Source organism: Ptychodera flava, chromosome 15 (genome assembly GCF_041260155.1).
Source record: "Ptychodera flava strain L36383 chromosome 15, AS_Pfla_20210202, whole genome shotgun sequence".
NCBI lineage: Eukaryota > Metazoa > Hemichordata > Enteropneusta > Ptychoderidae > Ptychodera > Ptychodera flava.
In genome coordinates this window covers 19,290,453-19,315,032 of record NC_091942.1, presented here as the reverse complement: position 1 = coordinate 19,315,032, position 24,580 = coordinate 19,290,453, and the positions used below count along the sequence as shown (strand labels likewise).

General features: G+C 36.3%; 1 protein-coding gene across 2 annotated transcripts in view; it reads left to right on the top strand.

Annotated features, from left to right (window-relative positions):
* The first annotated feature begins 443 nt into the window (after positions 1-443).
* The window catches only part of LOC139151443 (rhomboid-related protein 2-like), a 50,950-nt gene continuing 26,813 nt past the window's right edge, over positions 444-24,580 (top strand). Inside the window, exons 1-3 of one of the 2 annotated variants that reach the window (XM_070724256.1) lie at positions 444-639; positions 2,393-2,600; positions 11,400-11,423. In XM_070724256.1, coding sequence (XP_070580357.1) covers positions 2,460-2,600; positions 11,400-11,423 — 165 coding nt within the window. In that variant the 5' untranslated portion in view covers positions 444-639; positions 2,393-2,459. The remainder of the gene's footprint in view (positions 640-2,392; positions 2,601-11,399; positions 11,424-24,580) is intronic. The other variant, XM_070724258.1, reaches the window with a different exon arrangement.

The window sequence follows — 24,580 nt, the reverse complement described above, 5'->3', positions numbered from 1 at the left end:
TCGGCCTTCGGCCTCACGGTGCATGCAGTGTCCGTCACTTCCCATCCGACGACGATCTAGGAAACATTCCGTACGCCTGTGCGCAAGAGCGGACATTTTGTAGCAACATGCGCCGTTTGACTGCGGTTGCAGAATCAAAACATCCGGTTGGGGGAAGCCTGCTACGTCATTTATGTAAAAGAGGACAAGAGACTTGTGACTGCGCAATGTCAGTTTGGGTACCTTTAACTTATTTGAAAGAAAGCCAAACTTTTAAAATAGATTTCATGTCGACAATATGCAATTGTTTTATTGTCTATGAAATATGATAGTTATTTATGTTTGCTCTTAATGAAATTATAGTATACTTTTCTGTTATGTTTGGTGATGCGGCCAATATCTCTAACTGTGGTAAGTTTTGCTTCTTTGATAATCTACGCTGTCTTGAGAGGTTTTAGTCAAAGAAAGTAAAAAAAAAACTTCTTGGTAGGCGACAGAGTGTAACGAGAGGCAGGGGTTTCACCAGACGCGAGGGCAGGGATTTGCCTTGAAAACATCCCAAGTTGTACGCCGTCTGGACAGTGTGACTGACTGAACTGACGACAGTGATGAGAACATCGTGAAGTACAAACAACTTGGCGCGCAAACCAAAGTTACACAGTGAGTACCGTGTGTGAAACTGTGTGCGCTCCGTGGTGAGGGCGCTGAGCGGATGGCGTTGTGTTCATCCGCTCATGGAAATTCTACCATACTACAAAAGTTCAAATTATAGGAACCGATTTTATTTTTTTCTGCTTTTTATACGTTATTTGAAAGTGAACTTTTCAAAATTTATTTCGTCATATTTCGACGTATTTCAATCGGACAGCTGGGCAGCTGCGAGGATCCGCATGATGTTGACGAAAGCGTGCACACACAGGCATTGTCGTCAAAAATGACAAATCAGTTGTACTGATCGGAAATAATTTCCCACCAATATGCTTCAGGATTTCGTATAATTTTTGTGGTGTTTTTTGTCTTAACTTATATTTAAAATTTAGAAAAAAAATATCATACCAGTCAAAAATGAAATATTACAAAATGCTGTATAGCATTACTGCTTTTCAATATATTGACTGTGAACACAAAACTTAACTGACTTATTAATGAATGTACAAGAAAATCTTCTTAAAACTGTAACACTGGGTAAATTTAGTGTACTTTTTTCCATTCAGTTGTTTTAATGTGACCCAGTTGTTTTTATGGACAGTGCTGAAATGTGAATGTAAAATTTTCACGCAGGGTGAAAAAAAATCCAAATGCTTTTGACCTTGCAGCCTGATGCCAGTCTTTCATTCGTGGTTAAGTGAATCGCCCATGAATGACCTTATTCATTGTCCCTACCTTTTCCGTATTGACAAAATTCAATCAGCACCTTAAAAACAACTCTTTGTGTTGAAGAAACAGCATCCAACTCATTACGCTTTTTGTAATTAATGTATTGAAAAGTTTGAAAGCATATGTCTGACCAGCTCAGATTACGTTTAGCACTTCCAAACCAATAGTTTGCCAGTCCAAGGTTAGATAAAGGCATCACTTTTACTTTTCTTCCTTACCAAGGTTAAACCACAATATTAGTTATTTTATTTTAATAATACAATGAATTTGTTAGGTGAAATTGTCAAGTTCGGTTAAAAGCAGTAAATTTAGAACAGGAAAAATATCGTAGGAATGTTCGCATATTTTTTTGCCTTTAGCTTTTATCCTGTCAAGTTCACATGTTACCATTAGATCAAGTTGATCAAAACTGATGAAACAATTAACACACTGACTTTTAACAGTGACCTCAACAGCTTAAGGCCCTTTCAAGCATAGATATTTTAAACAAATTTTTCACTAATACACCTGTAGGTGAAAATACTTGTAGGTTTTCGCTCAATAGCTCACAATACATTTATTTACTGACTTGGCAGATAGGGAAGCAATAAGCTTAGCAGGATAAGAGAGATAGATTCAAAACATTTGTAAGTTCAGTTGATAAAGTCTCTGAATAGCAATAATTGCAAATGACATCATTTTTCTTTCATTAATATGCAAAACAATATTTGTCTGCATTTTCAGTTACAATGGATACTAAAAATCACACTAATTTATGGGTCAGACTACAAGCTGCAACAACAGCCACGCATGCAACAATAAAATTTGTCCGAATTTCAAGCAGTAGTGTCTGATGTCGTACACGTTCAGCTATATTAGTAACAATCCTGAAATAGCGATCAGTGCCATTACTGATGTTTTCAAAGAAAAAATAATATTCCCTTCAGGGTAACAACAGCTATAACTTTTGTTAACTTCTCGTAATTATGTCCATAAAGTATGTTTACTGGCATTGTTATCATAAATATTTTGAATTGACTTTAACCTTTTTTATCAGGCAAGAGCTTTTCAAGGAACAGAGCAAGTTTCACTTGTTGAGTATTCTAAGAGGGAATCTTGTCAAGATGATCTCTATGCACACTGTCATTGACAGTAGCGGATACGATGTGGAGAGTGATGGCGAAACTCATGAAAATGGAAAGAATGCAGGGATGGGTGGCAGCGACGGCTTGCCATTGTTAGATCTGCCTCAGAGTTTGGAAGATGTGAGTATACTAGTTAGTGATTGCAGTTAGGGATTTTTTTGTTGTTTCTTATTGGATCCAACTCTGCAGCCATCATAAATTTCAAATGTGTTGTTGGATATTTAGTCCTTCTGAGGCCAGGTCCTAGTCATCTCTCAGGTCAAGTTTGTGAAAACCAGTCAAGCAATAATATATATGATATAATGTATTCAAACTGACTGATAAATTCAAGATCCCTTAAAAACAAATTCAACATGATTTCAGGTCGAATTTTCTTGCAAAATTTAAGGTAAGCGGAATAACTGATATTCACCAACTTGCCCTCACTCAGAGTGATTATATATGTCACAAACATATATGTACCAAAACAGTAATCTAATCTGGTTACCTTGATATTTTAAGCTCGCTTTGAATTAAATGACCTGAGAGGGTTAGATTTTAGAATAAAGTTTATGGTAGTATATCTTGATCTCCATCATTACAATTCCTTAGGTTTGGTCTTCCCATATGAGCTTACTGAGATTTAAATGCTGTATTGCAGATTTACTTGATAAGCAAGCTGTGATCTGATCCAAAAATGTGTGCAGGAAAATAGGCCCATAGGTTTGCTTTGTTGACATTGTAATGCCAATGTACACTTGTTTTAAAGTGCATGACTATAGTTCAAGCTTTTAGGGGTAACATTACCAGCCGTGCACACAGGTCCATGTAATACCAGTCTTACATTAGAAATTAGTATTATATAAGGAACACATAGATCTAAGCTGTGTGTACATGATTGTCTTCCACATACTGTGGCTGTTCTACAGTGGTGTGAATGCTTCATAGATGAAATTTTCACAAGTACTGTTCTACAGGGAGTATGTGAACTTCAAAATGTACGTACATTGATACAAGTGTTAATATTTCTGTGAGCACAACGACTAGCAGACTGCAAGAACAACAGTCTAGCTATAAAAGATTCAACATTTGGTTTCCAAAAGTGCCTTGAAAATACCAACAAGAAATGAATGAAATCAGAACTGAAGGTGTTGTCAGTAATTTGAGACAGTGAAAACGACAGTGCAAATAATGTTTTCAATTCTTTAAAGACACCTGCCGGCTATAGAAAAAATGGTTCTGGTCATTGCACTCTGAACAATACATTTCTATGTTAAAACAAATCCATCCACAGCAATGCCATGTTGGTCGAAATCAGTCCAGTTTGAGAGAAAATAATCAACTAGCTTTTCAGACACATCTACTGACTGCTGAACTCTGTTGCCAAAATATTTTTTTTCAATTTCAACGAATGCTTGTATGTATAATTAGACCCATAAATTATTCAAGGCCGGCCATGTTGTCCTTCAAAAACACTTTGGTTGTGGCAGGCCTGGGTATGTCGTATTTGCCTGTGTTTATAAGCATAATGGATTTGTGTCATAATATCTAAAGTTTCATCCAAGTTACTTACTTGGAGGAGTAAATCAAACAGAAAATTTCAAGATAGTTTGTAATTTCCTTCTGATTTTCCTTTCCAATTTTACTTTACAAAATCTTCTGAACTCTGCACCAAAGTCACACAAATCAATGCATGTGCACAGTTGCTGCATTTCAAACTGGACAGATATTTCAAAACTGGACAGGTGTTAGATACAGATTGCAAATCCCTTAACAATACAGTAGTTCTCCACCTTTTGAATGATTGAAACCAACCTGGAAAGGGATTTTTGAACCCTTACTCTGCCAAGTTCATACTTCACCATCAGTTGGTTTAAACCAGTGAGGCATACATGTCCAGTGTGTTGGATTTTTTTAACAAAGACTTGAACATTTCAAGACCTCTGAAAACATATATAGATAAGATACTGTATAAAACATGATTTTTACTGACTAAATCTGACATACCATACCATACCAAGTAGGTGCAGAATATTTTTAATGTTTTGCTCAATACTGCTTTTCATTTCCTTGGTAAATCATGGGGAAGTGATAGACCTGGAAGGCTAAGGGTTAATTCTGTCAAGGGACAATTAGTTCAAGTTCCCCATGGTAGTCAACAATTCAAGTTAATATGTGAATTAACTGCTTTGCAACAACAAGTACTGAATGTACAGATACACTAATTGTGTGTGGACCAGTTCTTGTGGACACAGTGCAGCCACTTTCTCTTAACACAATGAACACCATCACTATCTTCCCAGCTGTGACCTCAGCAAATCAAAGAATTGGAGGGTAACTATACCATATCAATCACAACTAGTATATTTTTAATGAATTATTTGCTTGATTAATAGCACATGTATGTTGATTCATATTGTGTTATTTGAATACCAGGATAGGTCATAATATTCTCTAATCTGTTTACTGAGAGTTGAGAGAAGGGAACGGATCATATTTAGAGTAGATTTTACCAGTGAGAAATCATAAACAGCCAACAAACAGGCTACATTATGTGAATTGTGAACACGTTCATGATGGTCAAAAATGTCTTTATCACGAGAAAGCAACCTTTCCTGTGATTACTTTTCCCCCATGCAGTCACTGCTTCAGTTTCATAGATTTGAAAGAGTAACATCCAGTGATGAAAGCTATAGATTATTAAATCTTGTGAGTCTGTTTGTATTGGTGCATGTAAGCTTGGGCTCGGTACAGTACAGCCAATGGCGTACATCCTAATGCTATGCCAGATGCTCAGTCAGACCTGCATCTATAGACTGTCCACAGTCCATTGTGCCTTCATCGTCTAAACCACTGCCATAGCCAGTGTCATGGGCAAGTGCCATAGAATACTGTAGGTATGAATTCAGTGCTTTTTACCCATACGTGGCTGAATGCTGAAGGCATGAGGGGAGTGCCAGAAAGGCACGACCTCTGATCAAAAATGTGACTCTGCTATACGAAGGGAAAGTAAAAAGGTCAAAATGGCACAGACAGCTGTCGACAGTCTAACCTGCATCCTCTGCAGAAAAACACATCCTGCATGGCAGCTAGATCTGTGCATCATTGGTAAACTCAACAGCACAACATACATGAATGGGCTTGGTTTGTGTCTGCAGACACAAACCCTACCATTCATGTATGTTGTGTTGGTAATTATGCTCTGACCCGTCCCGCACATGTGGTCAGCCCTTGTCACCTCGGCTCATTTACCATGAATTAGACAAAGGCAAAGAAAAACAAGATCTGGATAACAAGCTTCATTGTATTTGTCAGCTTTGGATGCGATATGTAATTGTACGCGAGCTACAGAATTACCTAATGTGCAAACTCACTGTATTTTTGTTGTTAGTCTTCCAACGATAAAATCTGAAACCTTTTGAGCAAAGCTGTCTTTATTCAGTTGTAGAAGTTGATATTTTTTGATCTCACTTGAAATCTTCAAAAGCAAAAACAAAAAACTTGAAACAGTTGTTAAAAAGTCATTGAAACCTGCTTGGCTCAAATACCACTTTACAGTGTCTTTGCTAAGGTTCGGTGTAATGGATTAATGTAGAGTACAATGATACAAAGGTTTTTGAACCCCTGTACCATTCCTGATGTTGCTGAATAAAATATTATTAATATACCAAGGGGAATAACCCCAAAGATACAGACTGGGAACCCCAAGAAAATTTTCCAGGGACACTGGCCTTAAAAGCATTTATTATGTGTCTCATTCTATTTTTGCAATTATTGTTTCTTTCAAATTGAATTTTCAAAGAAGATGGTAATCTTTAAGCATAAACTAACCAATGTAGATGCTAAATTCAGGTTCCTAACATCTTTTGCAGCAATTTTGGTTTGTCCCTTTGCAGCTGATATTTCCACCATGTAATGCATATATGTGCAGGAACTCGTTCTCAAACATGTTTGATTTCTCATGTCCATCCCATACTGCTGTGGGAGTCACAAGATAACAATGGACAAATTCAAAGTTGAAAAACAGTTTCGAAAATGCTGCCATGAGAACTACATGCACTGTGATTGCATAGTTGCTGCCTGAAACAATAAACCTTTTGTTATAGCATTGTTGGTCAGTGTCCGTACAGAAAGGATCAGATTTAACCCTTTCACCACCATGGTTTGGTCCAAACCCATTGTTGTCAATGATTAATATGGACCTGAATACAGGGAATCGGGGGTGACAAGGTTAATAATCATGTAGCGTTCGTATTAATTTTAATAAGTATGCATAAAATACGCAAATATTATATGAAGCTGTATGGAGGCAGAAATATTCTAGAGCATTAAAGCCTAACATTTGATTTGATCATGCAAGTCTAGCTGAACATTACCTGTACAAGTGTAATACTACCCAGACATACATCTCGCTATAAGGATAACAACGTGGCATAAAATTAGTTTATAATTGAAATCACGAAAATATTATGAAAATTTACAGATGTATGTCACAACTGCTCACACTAGTTCGGTTTTTGTAACTTTCTCACTAGGAAGCACATATTCAAATTCAGCATTACTGGAAGTCAGCTATGGGAAAATGTACCCCATGCTTCGATCATGTCTGTAGGTCTCACACCCATCATATTTTGCACTACACATGCTCAGTGGTGGCCTAAGCATAAATGTTACCGGGGTCCCCTTTGATATCAATGCAGTCAGGTCAGGGGACAGCACAACTGATCAGGGTTCCCAAATCATTTCACAATGTTCCCCAACATCAGAAAAACACTGCTTGGTGCAGGCTAGCCACAAGTCACAAGTGTGCTGGTCTATGACACTGTAGCTAAGTTTATACCAACTAAAGAGGCAAACAGTCCAACATCTGCTCAATGTATTCAGTAACCATATTATTATCCAGTCAGAGTTGTTTGTTTCACATGAAGCTTACATGCTGCTAATATATAAATGCACAAAATGTTTACCATTCTTTTGAAGCTATTTGTACCATTATTGAGAATTATGATAATGCCATTATTCCAGACTATAATGGCCACAGAATGAGATTTGTTGATCAACTTCAGATTACGGTGAGCTGATGGTCTCTACTACAACTGTGTGAATTTGGCATAAATGATAATAATCATTCAGGATTCCAGTGCAGTTGGGTAATTTTTAAGTACACAATAATGACAGAAATATTACCTTTTTATCAATAATATTCATAATCATAAATATATCAGTAAGGCCAAAAAAAAAAAAAGAAATGTTTCTGGTCAGGTCTCCCTTTAAAAAATGGTGCGGCGACGCGCATTTTATTTTTTTTTTATTTTTTATTTTTTTTCCCTCAAGGGAGGGAGGAGGGTCAGTTTTACAGTTTTATCAATATAGTCACATATATACTGTTCATGCAGTCACTGATCATGCCCCCCAACAGAATTTTTTCTTTCTCTTCAGCCATTTTGGTTTGGTGTCAGCCACGGCCGCGGCCACAAACAGAAAAAAAAAGGGTGACGCGCTGTTGTTCAAGTGACGCGCGCGCTGACCAGAAACATTTCTTTTTCTTTTTTTGGCCTAACATGATTTTTTTTACTCTTTTGTTATGACTAATAATGCCTTGTGGCCCTGTGGGGGTTTCCAAAATTTTTCACAATCAGTCAACACATTATCATCATTGATAGGCAGCCAGGGAAGGGTGTTCACAAACTGTGTATTCCAATTTTAATACAGATGAGAAAAAATCTCAGCAGTTTAAGAAAGCAGTCCAAACTTCATAAAATGGCAGGTCAGTTCATCCAGTATCTGGGTAAAAATGAACTAACTTTGCAATGAAAGGAAAAACTTCTTTGCTATGGAAGTAACTTCTAAAGTAACTAGTAGGTATATTGTCACCCTATCACAGACATTTTTGCCGGGTTGGATTGCTGTACATGCATTGCAAGTTTCAACCACTGCCCTCTGGTGGCCAGTCAGAGAATAGCATTCAGCAGCCAAACACCACCAATTAGTACATGAACAATGGTTAAAATAGATCTCTAGTATAGGAAAATATCACAGAGTGGCTTGCTCTAACCTATCAGAAAATACTTTATTTCAAAATCAGCTTTTTTTTTCTATATCGCAAAATTTTGTATGTATAGGTCACTGTGATACATTTTTGCAACACACCCCTGCAGTATTTTATTCGGCTGTTTCAGTGTCACTTGCGGAGCATGTTGCTGACTTTGTTCTGTTGTCTTCCATCATGCTCAGCAATCATTCTGTAGACTTGCCAGAATTTCATGACAGTTGAAGAGATAGTTCGATATCATATTTGTACTTTAAATATGTACTTGATATGCATAGCACTGCTGTACTTGTGCATCCAGAAATTAGTACTGTAATTCACAGTGTCACTGCTATTGGAAGTAGTCCTGAATAATACTGGACTCTGTCTTCCTAACGGTAGTAATTTACCTGTGCTAGGGTGCCCTTCTATAATACATACATATAAATAAAGCCACCTGGGCTAATGTTGAACTGTAATATGACTTGGTTTGAACCCAGTTGTCTTTTGGTCTTCCTGAAGAAGATTAACAACGTTTGCTGTGGACAAGTAAAGTGTACCTAGAAAACTTAAGATCATGAACTCCTTGTTAATCTTTTGACTCAGAGTGCTTCAATTAAAGTAATTTTTTGCATTAACCTTGGAAGGTGGCATTTAAAACCAATTTTTGAAATCGTAGCATTGATGACACACAGGTGAAAATGTATTGCAATGAGTGATAAATTGTGGCCTTGAGCAACAATTTTACTTTAAAGTAGAATTTCAGATGGTGTAACATCATTTTCTGATGAAAAATGATTTTACTATGAGTATCATTTACAGGCCTTTTAGGCATAGGTGAGAGTTGTCATTCTGTTATAATACACCCTGTCAAAAAGAAAATGAAAAATGATAGACGAGATGTGCATTAAGTTTTTAAATCTTCTCTTCATCAGCATGCTAAATTGTTTGTTTTTAAACATGCATATTTCAAGCTGATGCAAAATGTTACTTAAATGGCATCTTCTGTTGATCAGCTATATAGTTTGATATCAGAATGAATTAAAAGTATGAAATCTAACTCCGCAGTGACTTTTTAGTATCGTAACAACCTCAAACACCAGAGGGCGTTTTCCCCATGTTTCTCCTAATTTCCCCTCACCAATCCCTTTTCTAATTGACACATGCCAGTGCCAAACTCCCAGCTGACCACAGAGCCTATGCCTGCCTAATGCATTGTGCACTCTAGCTTTCAGGATTGTTTTAAACATTTTGACGGAATTTACAAATTATTGAAACTTTCCTGAGTTGGCAGAGCAAGATTAGCTGCGTCGCCTGTAACCATATATGCAATTAAGTGAAAAGTTTCGCGAGTTGAAAGAGAATGCTTTCAGCCAAATCGTGGGCACATCACACAGGCATAGAGGGAACAAAAGTTGCATCTCAGTCCTTCAGAAATCAGGCCTTTAGTTCTGCTGCCCCCGCCTTATGGAATGAGTTTCCACAGTGACTATAAAAATAAAAAACTACATATCCCTCAATATTTTCAAAAAGAAGCTGAAAACTGACCTTTGAGGCTTGCATATAGCCTGTGTCCCAGCTTTTCATTCTGTTTTAAGCTTATAGTTTGTTGATTTTTTTAGCCATAATTCTATCTTTAGTTGCATTTTTCCTTTTCCAGCCAAGTTTTGTTTTATTTTATTTTCGTTTGAAGTTTTTCCTTTTTATCCCTTTTAATGATCATATCTTTTTATTGCTGCCGTCTTTATTTTTGTGAAGTGCCTTTTGAGAACTCTTGTGGACATACGGTGCCATATACTTAAGTGTTTAATTATTATTGTGAGTATTATTTCTGTCTAAGACAAGACAGTCCATTAGAATTTCAATGTGATCTCAAAAAAATTCCTTAATATGAACTTTGATAATGCATCAGAACCACTTGAGACAATCAATGTAGTATTGCATGCAAATTAAGGGTTTGAATACATGTTCCATATTTCTGGTGTATGATTTGTAGGTTAAAATTACAGAACAGCATGCCGCTTGAATCTTTAACTGTTATTACACACCGCAAATTTTCAAGTATTCCCCTATTTTTGCATGAGTAATAAAAAAAATTTTGATTTTGAGGGAAATATTTTGGTTTCCCTTCAAGGAAATTTCAGCTCATTGTGTTTGCTTTTTCACACATTGGCTTTGGTTTAACAATTCCACATGTGACGATGACTACTAGGTCAATTGTATGAAAATGTAATACTTTCCACAAAGCACGGCATGCGGAAAATCCATTGAGATTCTGGGGAGAGATAACTGCTTGTCACTTACCCATCATGACAGTATTGATTTATGGCACAGGACCATTCCATTTTGTGCAAAGGAGGGGATGCAGCCTGTCTTGATCTAATCAGTGAGCATCCCGCGGTGGGCCCGTCCCCTCAGAAGCTGTTTCAATCACACCTGACTGTCGGAGTGGGAATGCCCCAGAGGGTGTTCGGAAGGGGGAATAAGAAATGAGCTGATTATCCAATTATTCAGTCACAGGATATTTTTCTTTCCCCGGAAAGCATAACGGGAAAAAGAGCCGCGTAATGTTAATTGTGCTGTGAGTTTTACGCATGTCAGGTCCAACCTTTAGATATCTGTGCGACTGTATCTATCATAAAGGCTAAACCATCACTGCCGGCAACTGCAACATGACATTTTTGGTTCAACTTTGTGTTTTGATGTATTTATAAATTCATTCCACCTCAATGATGTGTATGTGTTTTCCATCCTCCGGCGGCGTTGGTTGCCATTTGATGAATCTTTGATATACCACGACGGACTGTCTGGCGATACCCTGGGAACTGAACTGAACTAAACTGGGAACTGTGATGATGCGACTGCCTGAATGCCCCGAAACCAACACAATGCTGGCACACAACAACGCACAGAGATGGAAGCCGCTCTTCGATCAGGTAAGTTCAAAAACAGCATCTTTTTCATTTCAATTGGAACCTGGTTCTATTCTGATTGCTATTATTCTCCCCAGACATGTAAAAACATACAGGCAATACATTTGTGCCATCCACATATCCATCAGCCCGTCAGAGATGGATTTCAAAGTGCACTACACAATTGCCTTATGTGAGATCTGCCTGATAGTTCCAAAGGCAGCTTGATTTCTGATAATCGTAGTCTTTTATGGTTTTACACTGCAGCTCTCACAGTAATATTCATTTCATTATTCTCTCATACAATGTTCAATGAGTTCTTTGTAAAGCAAAGAATATGGCCATATAAACTTACAATTATTTTCCTTTGAAGATAACTCATGAATTATTGTCAGCTTCTCAATACCATTAAATATGAATCATGTTTTAATGCTGCTCTAAACTCTGTTGACCAGGATATTTGTTTACGCTGATTAAGTAGTAATGGATGGTATAAAAAGGAAACCAATGCCATTTCTCATAACTTGTTATTTCTGGATGATTCAAACTGTCTTCCTGTTGATTGTTTTCATTGCTTTAAATCTTTTCATGCGTTAATTGTTTTTGTTCAAGACAGGAATTCAGACTCCGACATCAAAACTTAATATGTATCCTTCACGCAATATTGCCCCCTTTTGCATACTTTGTGTCCAATAGTGTGATTCATAGCTGTGGATGTATCTATCTCTTCCATGGTCTTCCAGCTAAAATCGTGACTCGAAATCTTCTGTAACTAGAAATTGAGCTATGCTGTGCGTTCAACAACATCGTTGTCATTGAGTGCTGGACGCTCAATTTTTTAATGTCCACCCACACTCATCTGGCATAAACACGTTTTTATTTCAATCTCTTTAGTGCTCAGCCACTAATTGGCAACCATATTAAAAGGGGTATAATTATTTCAACACAACATTGCATGTTGCTAGTACAAGTTGGTTGATTGAGCTATGTGTTCGTATACTTTGGATGGGCTTTGAAACCCCTTGCACCAATGTCATATTGGCTCAAGCTGAGCTGTTATCAAAGCAGATGATGACAAGCTACACATCAGTGTCAAAATTATGAATAAATGCTCTCAGGTTAAAACAAAACAACTATACACACATTGATTTAACCCTCATTAGCTGTAGCTTTTGATGTGCTTTCTAGCGTTTTTGAAGTTTTTTCTCTGTTCATAAAAATGTATCAGCTTTTTACTTGACTCCTGAAAATCCTAAAAAAAGTCTAGTAAAGTTTTCAACTAGTAAACATAACCTATTCCTGGCATGTGTACGATTCTAATGTTACTCTGTGGACGTCTGATCAGCTTAAAGGGAGGTGATCATCAGAACTGCACATGTGCGACTTTCTTGTTTACAAACAATGTATTTCATGCACTATATAGACACATCATGTCAACATAGCTGCCACATTTAAATTTTACAATGGACATTATGACAAACATGTTTTAACTTTCATCAATCGCTAACGTACGTTGGATACAGTGTTTACATCGGTTGTAAGGGTCCCTAGTGACCTTTGAGCATAGTTTCGACGACTGCCTCCTTTTAAGTTCAAACTGGAATTCTTTCAGTAACTATGACATCACATTTTGTACAGGAATGCATCAAGTTTGCAAGGTACTTGGTATTTCAAACACCAAGAAGAAGAAAATACCCTGTTTTGTTATAGCTATATTTTCCATGTAATGTAAAGTACATTCAGAGTGGTATAAGAGATTCCGATGATGAGAATGCTTTCAAATGCCAGCTAACAATATCCAGAAACATCTGCACAGACCAGATCATCAAAGCAGAAATTACAGCTCTCTCTCTCTCTCTGTGTACAATGATTGATCTTTGTAAATATTGGCTCCATCAATCACCATCACCAGTGTGCCATAGTGGAGTCACCCATCACAAGACTTGGCATCGTTACTACATTAAGAAAACATTACTTTTATTCATGGATTGGGAATTTCACCTGTTAAAGCTTAAGGCATCTTTACAAAATGCCAGCAAATGATCAATTTCCTGATATTTTAAGAGAGCAGATAGATTTCATCAAAATTGTTTGGTTTTGCCCTTTTTCTCTTTTCCAAATTATATTTACGGCAAGCTCAGCTGTAATCAGTCCAATTTTATTAATGGTCAATTTAGTGATTTTCATATTCTTGCAACTTTTTCATGAAAAAAAATGCATAATTATAATAAGTGCCAATCAGATTGAATGTTTTTATTGTGATTAAGAACCATTTTTTTATGAGGTAAACCATCCTAGCTACCTCTGCCATATTTCATGGTTCCACCAGCTGCTTCTGACCACTTCCAACACATCTGTGTTTGCATATCTCCCCCCCCCCCCCCACCCCCCCCCCCCCACATCTGGCCTACCTTTGGCACTTTTCCCACAAGTCTATGCACATGCATTGGGCCAGACCTCACTTCGTGAAAGTGTCTTTAGATTGGTCATTCGTGGCTGATCACATTTGTGGTTATAATACGCAATCTCATCATTAAGTTTATCAAATTTGAACCGTGTAGTAGTACTACTATGCAAGCAATGTAATTGGAGTTGAATCTTGTGAAGTACAGCTAACCTAGAAACAGGGACTGTCTTTTATATTAATATTTATTCTCAGTATAACATTAATTTGCCAATACCTTGAAAAACCTTAAATTTTGTATCTTAAAACTTGCATCATTTATTATAGCCCCCCTATTTTCAAGCAGAGGATGACATTCCCCCTTGTGAGGGAAACCTGGAGAAAAACCGTGCCATGATGATCATGTGCAATGCAGAATGTGATTGCTCATAGCTGATTTCTAGTCTGGACTAAAATTCTGTTGTCAACTGTACATATATACAGTCTGTGTTGATAAGTTATGTGGTAATATATGCATTTGGCATTGTTTGGGGAATAAAACAAGAAACCATACCGGTATTTTATAAACGGGACAAAGGTAATGAAAAATGCATAAAAATTGACCAAAAATGGAGCTTTACAATTCTCTGTTCTGATGTAAAATGGCAATGTGCAGTTATATAGTTATGAGATACAAGCTATACTCACTTGAAATAAAACAAATCCATGGTTGCTAACTGAAATGTATTTCATGACAATGAATCATTGATGATTTGTAATATGTACATTTCTGCAACATAGCTAAAGCCATCAAGTTACAGTGTAAAAGTATAAAGGAATGTGGTCACGGATGCCCCATGGTTGGTGGTTGCCATGGTAATCAGATTGTCATCTGCATTGGGACAGTCACTATCCAATGGTACATGTAATTCATACTATATGTACACAAAAAGTGTACCGTTGTTTCTAAAAGCAATTCATCATTCAAAATATTGGATAGGTTTTCCAAGTCGGCAGTAATGCTGTGTACATCAAAGATGCCGAAAGGGTTGTTGAAATTTCTCACTGGATTACATCTTCTGTGCAGTAAAGATGTCATATATCCAATAATTCCTCATGAGCATGCATTTTGAAATCCCAAATGTGTTCGGTTTCATGATTTAGGGGAAAAAAGAATCAAATTTCTGGTCTGGTATAGAGCTATTTCAACCGCCTCATGCCCAAAAGGCCAGATCAAGTTTGTGTCAAACCACATGATATACCAATCTCATCATGGAGATGACCTTTGACCCTTCAGGTGCTGTAACCTTCTCATCACCTGGGAATATTACTGCTAACAAAATTTAAAGTAGAATGTGCCTCGGGGACAGATACTCAGACTTTTATAAAAATTATTACAATATTTCATCTGTATGCTCTCAGTGTTGATTCATTTTGAAGCTTGTAACTTTAGAATGGTAAAAAGTGGAGTTCAAATCTTATCAGTTTTGAAGTGTAATGCAAGCAGCTGGTTTAAAGAGTGGTTCAATTTGAACTTGTGTTAATTTCCAGTCAAGCCATTCATCTAAAAAGTTGATCTTTCTCTTCATATGTATTTTAACAGTAACATAATCACACCGATTCCCTGAAAATAGATGCCCATTAAATCACAATGGATAAGAATGGCTTTAAAACCATAGCAGTGAAAAGGTTAAACATTGTAATAAAACAATGCAATGTTAGCATTTTGTAGTCGTCTTTTTTAAAAACGGGGAATTCACATATTTGTTAATATTCTGCAGGGGCTATACCTACCATCACAAGCAAACGTTCAGTTACATTTTAAACGTGCACGTGATCAGAGACTTGACAGCATAACCTTTACCAAATTATTTCCTACAGCCTTATTTTTATTGTAAAACATATAACACTGATCAGAAACAATACCATGATTGTGTAAGATCTCTTTCTCTTGTTTTTGAATAAAGTTTATAAAAGCTCTGTGCTCTCTTTGATTCAAGACACGATAAGAAATATGCCAACATTTCCCCATGGAGTCACTGTATTTTGCTCTTGCGGATTTTGTTTTCATTTACTGAACCAACTGGGACCAGATCATTACCGAAGGCTTTTGTAACTAGGCATATCCCATTGACAACTTGCAGGCAAAAATTTTGAACAAAATAGTTAAATATATTTTCTTTAAAATTTTTTTCATTAAAAAAACCAAGTCAACCACTGGCGTATTATTTGCAGGAAGTGATACAATTTCAAAGTCCAATGTTGAAGATAAATTGTATTTTCATAGAAAAGTGTTACAGAATGATACAGAATGAAGATTTTTTTCTGTTGAGTCACAATTTTCCAATTCAAAATCTTTAGATGTATATTCTTTCACCAATTAGAATACACACTCATTCCAACATAGTCTACACCACCCACAGCCATTGATAACTTCAAGCTTTGAAAGCCCACAGGGAATACAACCAATATTGCTTTGCAATGCTGCGCACACACACACCATTATTATACACAAAATCAAAACGTGATTGAGTCTGGCAGAGCAATTTAAACCATTTTCTTTGTTGTAAATTATGGAATTTTCAAAACCCACAGCAAAAAAAAAAGAAGCACTCAGTCTCCGATTGTGAATTCAAGGAAAACCCTGCGTGATCTTTCATGTAAAACGTGAGTTTACTGAATTACATTTTCCCATATTTTCATTGCGTGTTTTCCCAAAGGGCGTCACCGCATGACCACTTTTTCCTTCCACAATTATCTCAAAAAGGCATGTGAAATATTACCAGCCAATGAAAAGCCAATCACAAAAGTTTTTCACACATGCATCGTGACTTCAACACAAGATTGGCAAGGAGTTCAGAGACCCAATTTATTTTGAAATGAATCATTCAATAATCATTTTTCATCTTAAATTTCCGCCCTGCCTTACAATGAGCTAATAAAATTGAATTTCTTTTTATTGTACATTTTTTTGGAGCCCACACTTCCAATGTTTGTGATGAGTAATCACTGCTTGTGATTGTGTAATTAAACAGATGTCCGTGCACTAATTTGGACTGACTGAGCAAATGAAAGTGGATAAAATGTAATGAAAAAATCTTGTACTATTACATACAGTAGTGAAAAAAAGTCTGGAAAGCTAACATCTCATTGTGTCAAAACTTTTCACGTCTGCTTTTTTTTCACGATTTAGCCATGATAAATTCATGTAGCGGATCAGAAATTGACTCGCCAACTTGTAAATCATCAGCAACAAGCGTCGCTGACAAGCCCATACATAGCTCACGTGTAAGAGTGACTCATTCCGCGCCGAAACTGATGCCTTGAAATTTGCAATGGCCAAGCTGTAAATGCCAAGATCGCTCATTAGAATGGGTGTAGAGATCAGCATTGATATAAGATAAGAGGTGTGTAATTGTCCATACCTGGGGTGTGTAATCTCGCTCTATATTTCACTCAGGCAGATCAAGCCAAGTCTGACGTACAGTTTCCTTACTATTTTGTCCTAATTTGTTTCCTATAATTTAGGGGTTGTTTTGAGGCCCTGGGAACAGTTTTGGACTTTCAGAATTATGAAGCTCTTTGCTGGTCAAGTTGTGCATACTCATCTGAAAACCTGTAGAGAAATTTATTGTTTTATTTCTTTTTTGCCTGAAAATTGAAATTTATTTTGATATGAAATATTGCAAATTTAGGGCTATTTGCTTCTCTAATTTGATTTAAATATTTACACTTTGATGCATAATTTTTCATCAAACATATTAAAAAAAAGATAAGTTTAAAGCTTCTAGGGGGAAAATATAGGCAGAAGTTTAAAACTCATTTTTGAAGTACAACCACCACTTCAAAATTTGTACCTGTATATGCTAATTGTTCTCAAGGTGAACATTCACACCAGCATTGCTTAGATATTGAATATTAACACTGCCAACCCACTAAAAGCCACAGCCATGGTTAGTTTCATGATTCCAGAACATTACAATGGAATATTAATGGGATCTTATTGAAGCCAGAGTGAAAAAAAAATTCAGTTGCATTCACAAAATCCATCATCAGCACTTTGATGAGTATCTGAATCATCAGGTAACTTTCATTTGCTGAAAAATCCTCATCATTTCTGTTATTCGTCAATTACATCACTGGCACGCCTTTTGCCCATTGAACAATAATTCCTGTTAAACCGAAACATTTTCTCGGAAATTGGCAAACATGATTGCAGGGTTGACTTTTAGCGCGACATTTTCTGGGGATTACAGTTCAAGAGATGAGAGAATGATAGCGCAGCCGTCTCATCCGCCGATGCACTCTCCTTGTTGTGAATCCGTTATTCGACACCTATCTGTCTTCAAATGTCACTTTTGAAAAAACTTCAGTCTCTCTTCACCTTGTCATAAAGTAACATTGAAGAAAATAAATTGATCCGGGAGTTTTCATCAAAAGTTCATATATTATGTAGGATATTAATTGTACATAATTTAGGTAGACAGATAAAACATCCTATTTCCAGCTTATCATATCATATAGCTTTCTATCTCTTAGTCTCTGAGTAAGAGAAATGAATATATATATATATATATATATATATATATATATATATATATATATATATATATATATATATATATATATATATATATATATATATATATCACTTTTGTACCAATTTAGTAAAAAGTCATCAAAACAGTATTTTTTGAGAATTTGTGCTGTTTTTGGTATTAAAACAATGCTGAAACTCATCAATTCAAAAGTTCCTAACAATCATCTGATTGCTTTTGTATGCAGGCAGGTTTGTAGGGATGACCCAATTCAAATTTCTTGAAATTATGAGAAAACTTGCATACTTATATATCGGGAAAGTTTTGCTGGGTTTTTGTCATACGAAACATTTGTCTGGACAGTTGAGTCATGCTTGAATGTTGATATTCAGGCAAAGTGCACCAACAGTCGCAAACATGGTACCGAGTCGTATGCTAATGATCTCAGGTTTGACTTTCCTATCCGTATGTTTGATGTTAATCAGTATTCCATTAATTGACAAACCAGCCACACTTATTATCTTAATTATCTTAAATATCACAGTGGAGCTATAAATGGCCGCAAGGTCACTTGTTACAATTACCGGTACAGAAATTTTGCCATGAATGAAGGAAAAGATGCCACTTCCCATAATTTTGACCAATTTTGGTGTTTCCACATATAAGGCCATGCATTCCCCTCAGACATAACTGCAGTAGCGAAATGGCCAAAGTATCACATGTTAATAAGTTAAAGAAATGTTATCATATTTTACATTTATTTCGAAGAAGTCAAAGAGTCTGACATCTAAAATGTGAATGATTGACTTAGTCTGCTTGCCCAGCCAGTGTGATGGGCCATCTTTCCCGTGACAACAGCGATGCAGCCGCGTGAAGCTCAGACGCCGAGCACCATTGAGGAGGATGTAATATTACATGATACCTGTGTATTGGAAGTGACTGGCGCTCAATGCACGCATCATCGTTACAGACACTGTGCAAACAATCTGTGTTGAGTAAACTGCCATTTGTAGTGTGAGTAAAAAAAAGAAATGCGCTTTGAATTACATGATTACATTCATCTTGCAGGTCTGATTGTGGTGACAATGGGCTGTCGATGTGTGTTTGCTCTAACTGGATTATGCAGTTGGGGGCTTCCTGGTGATGTTTGATATCCGCAGCATTGCATGGATTTTCATGGTTTGCTTAGTGTTGTTGGGTTCACCGGCAGTGAAAATGACGCCTCAGCTGCACTAATGGTCACATTGGTGGCATATGACTTCAGACATTGTATATTATAAGAATCAAATAGCAAACAGTAAATTTCTTTAACATGATATCAAAGTTAATCAAGATTATGATATCAAAATGAGTCAAACTTTTGTACATGTTTGTACCACAATTCCTTTTTTCGGGAGCAATTCAGAAGCTAAACTTGAGTTTTCTCTTATATTTCATCATGCCATGCCGATAAATGCATATAGGAATTTTGAATGTTTTTGAGTATCTTACAATTCATTCTATGTTTTTGTACTTTTGATATTTCAGTAAAATTTTCAAGGTTTATTTATTTATTTTTTTTTGCAAACTTAAGGTCTACATCCAGTGAAAAATAAACTGTGGTAAGAAGCAATGCGTTGTACTGGTAAATATCAAAGACAAAGATAAAAATGGTATTTTAGGCTTCTTGTTTCATTGCTTACAAAACCACAGCTTTGTCACCATGATATTGTAACTTGTCAGAAATTTCACAATCATACCAGCTAAAGTAGTGTAACCAAGGATACTAGGTGATCAATACATTTTTTTTTTTTTGCGAAAAAATAGGAAAGCTCAAAGTGTTCATAAGAGTAAGTCAATCTGAAAGATATTCAAATGCTGATTGCATTGTTTGATAATGTTCATTTCACCTTTGCACCAAACTTGGATGAAATTCTCAGCCTAATGTCATAGGTCACACGTAGTCAGGGGTCAAAGGGTTTCTGTATGATAGGGGTCAGAGTTCAAAGGGCTGTTTGATAAGGATCAGCTAGGGTTCAAAGGCCAAATGACAGTATGATAGCTTATTTTGGTGTATCAGTATTAGAAAATCTGGCACTTAGTACCACTTTCTCTGCAGTTTGTGAATCCCAGAACTGTTAAGGAGACAAGGTTGCTGTTTCTGGTACAAACCTGTAATTCTGTCCAGCCAAAGTGACACAGCTGTTAAATCTAAGATTCATGATGAAGTCCACCTGTCAAGGTCACAACCAACACCTGCAGAGATACAGTGGACATCTGGGATGAATATATCTTCATCCAGACCTTGGCCGTAGCTCAAGAATCCATATCCACGCAGAATCTTAATCAGAGGCTGACTGCATCCGTCAGATCACAACACTGCTGTATGTTATCTATACTAGTCCTTGAGACTTAATCATGAAGTGGATCAAAGACTACGTTGTCTTTCAAAAGACAATCAAGATGACCACTGCTGTCCATCTGCTAGCAAGCTAATGTGTCATTGATTGTGCTAATGTCAGATTTGTTGACTGCTTACAGTGTAGCTCTCCTTGTACAAATATATTGAAACTACCCTAAGCCTCATACATCACTTTCTCATTGTAATGAGGAAAAACATTGTTCACAGTGATCCCAAAATCTTTAGGCGAAAATAAAAAATAATATCTGTATCCTGTAATGCGTACACCAACTTGAAATAGATGACAGTCATCTTCGTTAGAACAGCATGTTTTTGTATTTCAGATATTATCAAACAATTGAAATATGAATGAAAGTTTAGGCACATAAAATAGGCATGTCTAGGATACAGGAAACATGTATTGTTGATTTGTGGGCTTTCTATGATGAAGACATCATATTGAATAAATTTCAGTACTTTTCAAGGAATATTTTTCTGAAATAATGACAGCCATATTACATAATGTTTCACGCATAATGAACATCAGTCTGTTTTAATATGAAAAATGCCAATATCAGTAAATTTTACGAAAAATTTCTAATGCTCTCATGTGGAATATCTTGAAATTATGTTATTATCTATCAATATTGTTAAAGTAGAATTATCCACAATTGAATTACAGATTATTTGATTTTCATGTTAGCCATATTGAATGTAGAAGATTATCAAATCTTCATCTTTTCTTTACAAGTTAAAGTTTCATTCTATTATACTGAAATTTTTCCTGCCGGTTTTCAAGAAAGTTTGAATGTATATATACAAGCAGCAGATGAGACTGCTACTGGTATAGTGCAGTCAAGAGCATAATGTATGACACAAGTCTATAATCATTAAAACACCATGAGAACGTACTGTCTGCATATGCAACTTCTGATCAAAAGAGAAGGATTTGAGAAAATCTGCTCACAGCTAGCCATTAAGTCCCTTGTTTTCACTAGAAAAGTAGGTGTACTCGATAAGGTCATCTTGTTCTCCCTGGAGGTCAAAGAACAGGAAATATTACCTTGTACTGCCTGGTACTCAGTAAATCTTGAGATCTCCTCTGTGGTCATTTTGTTGGCAGTGCCTAATGAACGGAAACTGTACCCTATGGTGTATTTAGGATTGAGTTTTCCATCCATTTGCAGTGTACCAGTTTGATCATACACCTAGTTGTGTGTATTCACTGAAGTCAGAGTTTCTGTCCCTTTGATAACTGTTATAGATGACTGTGTATAGCTTTCAGGTCATTTGTGGACTTATTCCAACCTAAAACATATGGACTCTAGGGTGTACTCAAGTTGACACAACGGGAAAAGTTAGTAATATCTCAAAAGTGCACTGGAAGTTTCAAACTTTTAAACTCAGACTTTTATTTGTGAGTGACAACCAACTATTGAAATCAGGGGGTGGGTCGCCATGCAATTTGCCTATTAAGGAGATGCATTATTACCCTAAATTTATTGGTGTGTGAAATTCAAAGTGGCTGATATTGTCAGGTGCTCTCTATGGGAAAGAATTTAATTGTCCATTTTCACAAGAATCAGAATGAGACTATATACAAGGAAAGGTCAACTTTTCCTCAAGTTTTCAGAATGAATCCACACAGTGACAAGTGATAGACCAAAAAATAAAGAATCCTGTTAGATTTTGAAGACTTCAAAAATATATCACCAAAGTATTTTTTTTCTCTCAAACATTTACAATAAAAGTTTGTAAGTGAATTGAGCTGCAAATAACAGTAGAAGGTCAGATACCAAGTTATGAAAATCACTGCATGGTACAAAAAACTTTCTTAAAAGCATTTTTGATATATCTTTCTTTTTATAATGAGCACTGGTAACTCCATGTTCAGAAAAATTTAACCTGTTCACCCCCAATTTTTAGTACACAGGTCCACATTCTCCATTGATAACAGTTGGTTTGGGGTAAACCATGGTGGTGAAAGGGTAAATTTTATCATCTGGGTGACATTTTAGCAAGAGGTTCTGTGAGTGAGAAAAGGTGACAAAAATATATAATGGAAGTTTTATTTATCATGACAACAATGTTTTTCTGTATTACTATTAGAACACTGAAGACAAGTGTAAACATCCAGTTTTAATAGCTTTTGTATGCATGATTATCAGAAACAAGAAGGGAAAATATTTCCAGTTTCTTTTTAGCAAGAGGTTCTGTGAGTGAGAAAATGTGACAAAAATATAAAATAATTGGAAGTTATTTTTATCATGATAAAAATCTTTGTGTTTTCCGTCAATAAACTGACAGAGGCACAGCACATTAGCCGCTCAGTCATTCTGGCGAGTAATACCTGTACGTCTTGTCATTATAACTCCTATTTAGACCCTAACGTGTGTACATATATTACTGTATTTTCCTTTGAAAACGAGCCTAGGAATTTGACTGATATCAATTCCACTTAAGGTTGTTGATGAGCAAACTTTTCTCACAATACTAGAGAGCATGAGTACTGTACTTTGTACTGATTCTAAAAGCTAATGATACAGTAATTGCCATGTTGTCCTCCAATATTGACTTGAAGTGTGTCTTGGGACTTTTTGAAGACCATTGGCCAGCATGCAGATACACTGGTAGTCCATATCTGTGCACCAAGTACAATGATGCTAGCTATTTCATGAAAAATATGGATTTCTATTATGGAATAGGGATATAACACTACAAGATTGGCCATTGACCCTGTATTTTTAATGTATTCCCAGTGCAATCTAGCAGGCGGCATATCACATTACAAAACCAAGATATTTCCTACACCAGAATTTTACCACAACCTGTCACTAATTCTAGTTATCATGGGAAATGCATGAGTTTCTGATCAAATACATTCTCAAAAGAATATTTTGAAGAAAAAAATTATTAGAAGCTTTTCAGCCATTGTTATGCACCACTCCCGAGTGGGTGAAACACTTTATCGCCGTTTTAGAAATTGTTTCAATGAAAAATTGGCTGGAAGATAATGCTTTGCATCTGAGCATATGTAAAGTCCAACATCTTTGTCGTTTAGAAAAGACAATGATAGTATACTTAAAGTTGTTTTTTATTTCTGTTCACTGAAGTCATTTGATGACGAATGGAATTTTTTTCTCTATAATTTTCACTACCTACATTCATCGAATCAGAGCAAAGTGCAGCATCTCGGAAGCTGTTATCCAATTGGGTGGCTGAATCTTACATTATAATTGAATAATACAAATAGACTCCATAAGTTGCTCTGAATAGTGACAATTGACCAATCAGATATAACCTTCTGAGCACGCTGCACTTCACCAGGAAATTACAGTGCTTGATGAATGGTGAATACCATGCCGTCGTTGTGCACCCATCTTGTGACGCAGTTATTTTCATTGACCGAGGTTTCATCGTGTAAAGTTCAAAACAAATGTAGTTTTGGCTTTAAAATTGAGCTGATCTAGGGTGCTCAAAGGTAGCAGTTTTAGCAGTATGTGAAATGGTAGAATTTTGACCTTTTTGCAACTAAAATGATGTACCGGTAGCTTCTGTTGTTTTAATGTTTTGACTATCCCTTCACCTGCCAATATTGTGTCTTGTACATTGGTAAACGTCTTGTAGAAATCACGCAAAGCTCCCTGTCCAAAAAAAAATATACATGCTGGATGATCTGCTCTTAAAGGTTATTAACAGCAGACAAGGGTATTTGGTGGCAGATATAAAACCTCTCTGGGGAAAATTAGTATACTTTGCTGAGAAATAATCACCTAGCTAAGCCAAGTGATTGTATAAAACTGAAAAAATGGAACTGGTCTCCATCTGACTCACTCATCTTAAGCTTTTGAATGAACGCATAAACGTTCTTTAGGAGTAA